The following is a 5,483-nucleotide window of genomic DNA, read 5'->3' on the forward strand; positions in this document are numbered from 1 at the left end:
CAAGAACACAATTTGAAAGATCAGCTCTTGCTTCTGTTGGCATACTCAGCCAAGCAGCAATTATTGATTTCGGCTTTGAATTGGCATAAATAATGATGACAAGACAGGGGTAATTGGAGATCGCAGGGAGAGGCCTTCGTCCTGCAGTGGACATAAAATATAGGCTGATGATGATGATGAAATAATGATGATATGTGGCATTTAATGGCGCAAGGGCCAGGTCTTGCCAAAGAGCACCATGCAAGTGACCAAGAGTTTTCAATGGAACAATGAATTGTCAAGGATAGAAGTAACAAGGCTATACAGGGGCCTAAAGAACATTCTCTGTAGAGTGTGTCAAATATACATGTACCAAAATTGTGACAAGGACTTCTGAGGTGTGCTGTGAACACAGAAGACATGTTTTGAAGGGACAGTATACTAAAATGTGTCAGTGCTAGTAGCACTACTGCCCCACCAGAACCCTTGAATACAAGGGTCTGGAGGCATGTGTCATACAACATGCTATAATTGTAGCAGCAGCCTTTATTTAGAGGGTGTGCTACGAATCTCTTAGGCTTATGCCTTGCAATGAATTAACATTATTAACAACTTTAAGTGATTTGCTGTAAAAAATGGGGTCTGTGTGAATTAACATTGTCGGATGGAGAGGAATATTCTGTCAGTAAGCTAGAGGAAAGTGCTTTTTACTTTTAGCTTCTGCTTCAAGACACTCTGCAGGTTCTGGAGTACAGTCAGCGAATTGGCATAAATCATGCTGACATAATTACATTTCCTTATCTCCTACACTTGTGATGATCAGAACAATTTCCTGTCTCCATGAGCGTTAATTCTAAAATTATTGTCTTTCAAATTGTAAACTACCATTTGTACCTGCTACTCACAGAGCCTTGAGTATAAAATGAATAACCAAGAAATGCTGCCAAGTATGCTGGTGCTGTTGGATGTTTAGTTTAAATCTATGCTTAAAGTTTAGATAATTGCTGTAGCTGTGCTGTCCTAACTGGTGCATTGCCATTAAAGGAGTAGATTTCCGACTGACATTTTATTGCGATAGCAATTATATGGACACTCAAAAGCAGATTTCTGCCGTCGGCGTCGCCGTGAGGTTCCGTATGACGTCAATGAAGATGAAATCGGCGCCGCGCGCCGAACGCTGTGTGTGCGAGTGAAAGGGCGCGAGGGGCGCACGCTTTCACGGGGAGTGAACGCACGGCGGAGAACAAACGCGCGTTCTGCGCCGTGCTCGCTTAAGGGCTGCAGAAGTAGGCGTCTCTTTCCTCCTTTACAATCACCATATATGTAGAGCAAACGCGCCTTCTTCTGACGCGCAAGAGGCCGTGGGGGAGGGGGAGGGAAGGGAGGCGACGCTTAGCTGCGGCACCAAGTGCCTATTTATATCAGAGGCTCCGGCAACAGTCACCAACGCCGCACGCATTTTGAGCAAACGCGGGCAAAACGCCGACGGCGTCGACAACAGTTCTGCGTGTTGCCGGTGCTGCTGCATGTCCAAGTTTATACAGCTGATAAAGCTAACATCATTACTCCGTATAGCTCTCTACAAATTTGCTATCGCAATTGATGCTTCGCCTTTCAGGTGAAACTGCGACATTTTTTAGGTAAATGAAGGAACAAACACTATAAACCTTAGGGAATCATACTGGCAAGTGCCAGAGTGCCCCACGTAAATTACTAAATACTTCTATGAACCATGATGATGCATGTTTTTTTTTTTTGTTTTTTTTTTTTGCGCAAGGGCCAGGGATGCCCAAAGAATGCCAAGCAATGGTATGGGGAAGTTGGTGACGCACTGAATCGCAAGTATCAGATGCAAAGAGGCTGTATAGAGGCCTAAAATATTTGCTGTTGGGTACGTTAAGATATACAAGTATTAAAATCATGTTAAGAACGAGTGATGCGAGCAATGACCATAAAAGATATTCCAGAAAGAGATAATACAAGAAAATGCATCGCTTCCAGTAGCACTACAGCCTCACCAAAAACCTTGAGCACAAGGCCCTGGACGTACGTGCTCTGTAAAACAGTACGCTCGCAGCAATACCCTCTCGATAGAGGGACGGCTATGAATCTCTTGGGCTAATAACATTGTAGCACAACATAATTTAAAAACTTCAGCACTGCTTTGGTCTCAAAGAAAAGTTCTGGGCCAAGAAATAATGTCGGATGTAAGGGAATATGTCTCTTGTATGCTAGAGGGAAGTGCTTTTTCCGTTTTGCTTCCGCTTCCCGGCACTCCAGCAAGATCTGGAGTACGGTCAGCCTCTCGTCACATCTACCACAGAGGGGAGGTTCAGCGCCAGTCAAAAGGTATGAATGGGTACCATATGTGTGCCCTATTCAGAGGCAGCACAAGAGGACATCAGATCGTCACGACTTTCGTGGTGATGGTCACTTCCCTAAAGGTGGCTTAATAACATGGAGCTTAGCTCCGCAGTTTTATGTGTAGGAATGGCATCAAGTTGGTGGCAGAAACGGGTATGGATGGATTGCTCTTTTTATGAACCAGTTCCAGAACCCAGGTGGTGTACGTGTCATGACGTCGGGGTACATTCATTTGCTGCTAATGTCACAAGTGAGCTTAGCCAGAATAAGCACACACATCATTTTTATTTTTTTATGAGCAACATCTTTATACCAAGCCTTGTTGCTGCACGATGTCAGCAAAGTTTGCTCTGTGTCATGACCTTACAATAATGATGATGCCAAGTCTGAAACTTCAAGATCAAATTTAGCTTAAATTCAAATATAAGATAACTGTTTCACAAGATTCATACTTCCTTCATACTTGTTTTAGCGTGAGTAGCGTGTGGTAAACTTTGTAATAAAAATGTGTGTCAGCATCTTAAGCGAGCAAGGCAAATAGCATAGTCAAATCATCTTACAGGCACAAATGAATACTTCTGTGTTACTCCCCAACTTTATTTGGCTGCTTGGAATCTTTCCTTTTCTTTGCTTTCTTCGGTGAGCCACCGCCAAGCTGGAAAATTTTCTTCTGAACCTTTTGCTGCATCTTCTCGCGTATCTGTTTCTTTAACTTCCTTTTCTTTTTTGAGAGGCGTTCAGCCTGAGAGCCCTCAAAGCTTACGCCCTCCAGAGACTCTTGAGACTTCTTTGTCTTCCGCTGGAAGGAAGTTCCTTTCTGAACAACTTTTCTGGGCACCGCCTGTTTTGAAAATGGCGATACCCTGATGGGCCTTCCAGACAGCTCCCGGCCAGTCATTTCCAAGGCTAGTGCAGCTCCATCCAACTGCTTGAAAGTAACAAAACCAAACCCTTTTCCCATGCCGGTTACCTTGTCCCTGACAAGACGCACCGCAGCTACATCACCACACTCTGCAAATAACTGCCAAAGTTCCTCATCTTGAATTTCATGAGCAAGGTTTCCAACGAAAACCGTTTGCTTCTCACTCACTTGTGATTTAGGAGCACCAACGCAGTCCACCCTAATGTGATTTCCGAAGAGTACACTACCATTCAAAGTAAGAGCTTCTTTGACTGCTTCTTTTGCCTTGAAAACGATGTAAGCATTGACAGTCTGTTTGTTCGAATGCAACGCTTTGCTGATGAAGGCAACCTTTTTGCTGAGGCTCTCTTTAGCCGGAACGATAGACCGGAATCGAATGCTCTCGATAATCCCGTACTTGGAGAACACGTGTCGAACACTTTTCGGGGTGGCAGTTCCTGGCAAATTACCGACGAAAACGGTCCTTTCGTCCTTGTCCGGCGTGTCTGGGTGCCGCAGTTTCTTCTCTTGTCGATGAACTTTCTTCTCCTCTTTCTGATTATTATCAGCCACAAGGAGTGAGGTTTCATTCTCCGTGCCCCTGTCCACATCGGAATGGGACACTTTGTTTTGCTTGCGACGTTTCAGTGGCCGCACCGGCTTTGAACCATCAGCTTCGTCGGCAATATTATCGCTCACCGCGTTCCTTTTGATCTCGGTTTCTTTCTTCTTGTTTTTCGGCAGCCTCGGAGAATTCTGGCTGTTCGTGACAGGCTTGTTGTTGAGAGGCGCATGCTCACCGTCGTCCGATTCGTCGATGCTGTCTCCGCTGTGTTCGAACTCCCTTTCAGCTTGTTCAGGCACTTTTTCTTGTGTCCAAGGTAAAGGCTCACCGTGAAGTCGTTTTCCAAGCCTGCGGTCGCGTCGTGATGCCTTTACTGGTGGTGAAGCAACCTTGAACTCCACATAACGCGGAACAGGACGTGCTGGATTAGGCGATTTCCTGTTGTCCTCAGATGTCTCCGCAGTACTGGAACTTGTAGCACATTTACTGCTGACAAGATCGGCAATCGCGCCGATCGTGTACATGATTAACAGTCTTTTTACTGACTCAAATCTTCTCGCACGTGTGAACACTGCGAGGCGCAAAAACAGACATGGCAGCTGCCATGTTGCCGCACATTGTTGCTCGCTCTTGATTTTTCGCCAAAAATAATTTCAACGCTAACGTTTGTCAAATATGAACTAAATTATTAACACAGACACGTTAAATAACAAGTTTTTTATTAAAGCTTAATTTTTTAAAGATTAAGGATTAGTTTGTTTACCAAAAAACAACAAATCTAAATTATAATAACGCTTTGATTTTTGGCGGATAGGTGGCAGCACCATTCTGTAAGCACGACTTCTGCCGACTTTTTGATCTTGCAATTGCAACATTTGGTGGACAGATGGCAGCACCATTCTATAGACTACGCATTCAATGAACAGTGCGTTGTTAGCGCATGTTAGCGAATCGAACAGTGCTTTGTTAGCGCAGCAAAACAATGGGAGAACCACTTTTGCGATGACGCCAACATTAGGCCGCTGCGAGCAACCGGTGTGCTTAGCGCGCAAAATTTGAATCTGTAGTGCGAAACTTTCTGCATTTATAAACTAAAACGCTACAATATATATATATATATATATATATATATATATATATATATATATATATATTATAATTCATATAAAGACTACATTCATGCTATAAATCAAGCTGCGTCTGGTCCGTATACGCTTGTACCACGTGGCTTGGACGCATCAGTGGCACCGTGCCACTAGCTTGGACCGCTTGGACGTTTCCTATCGCAGATCAGTTACGGTTACCACCGTGGTTGCGATATATCAGTGTCCACCGATTGCCTGCTTAATGCTTTGACTGCAGAAGGCAAGCAAGCGCTCGTCTGCCCGTTCCGGTCCTATGCATCCATGTTCTTTATCGAGGTACTTTGAAGTTATACTGGTCAAACGACGAAACAAACAAGGAAGCGACAACCCAGAAGGATCACCAGCACTGTGTAATGTGGGCTGCACTCTATTCTTTGAAGTTGAAGTTGATTTATTTACCACACAAAGTACAAAAGAAAATTGCACATGACATGTGGTTGGGAAAGCGGGAAAAAAGCTACAAAATGTAGCTTGACTGGCCCCACCTCCCAGTACCCGGCAGCGGGCACTTTGGCAGAATTAAGTAATA

General features: G+C 44.3%; 1 protein-coding gene across 1 annotated transcript; it reads right to left on the reverse strand.

Moving 5' to 3' along the window:
- Positions 1-2,916: 2,916 nt before the first annotated feature.
- On the reverse strand, positions 2,917-4,424 carry LOC119442991 (RNA-binding protein 34). Its single transcript, XM_037708098.2, has one exon. It carries the CDS (start codon positions 4,331-4,333, stop codon positions 2,927-2,929), a length of 1,407 nt encoding a protein of 468 aa, XP_037564026.1. The 5' UTR covers positions 4,334-4,424; the 3' UTR covers positions 2,917-2,926.
- Between the last annotated feature and the right edge of the window lie 1,059 nt (positions 4,425-5,483).

Source organism: Dermacentor silvarum, chromosome 2 (genome assembly GCF_013339745.2).
Source record: "Dermacentor silvarum isolate Dsil-2018 chromosome 2, BIME_Dsil_1.4, whole genome shotgun sequence".
NCBI classification, from domain to species: Eukaryota; Metazoa; Arthropoda; class Arachnida; order Ixodida; family Ixodidae; genus Dermacentor; species Dermacentor silvarum.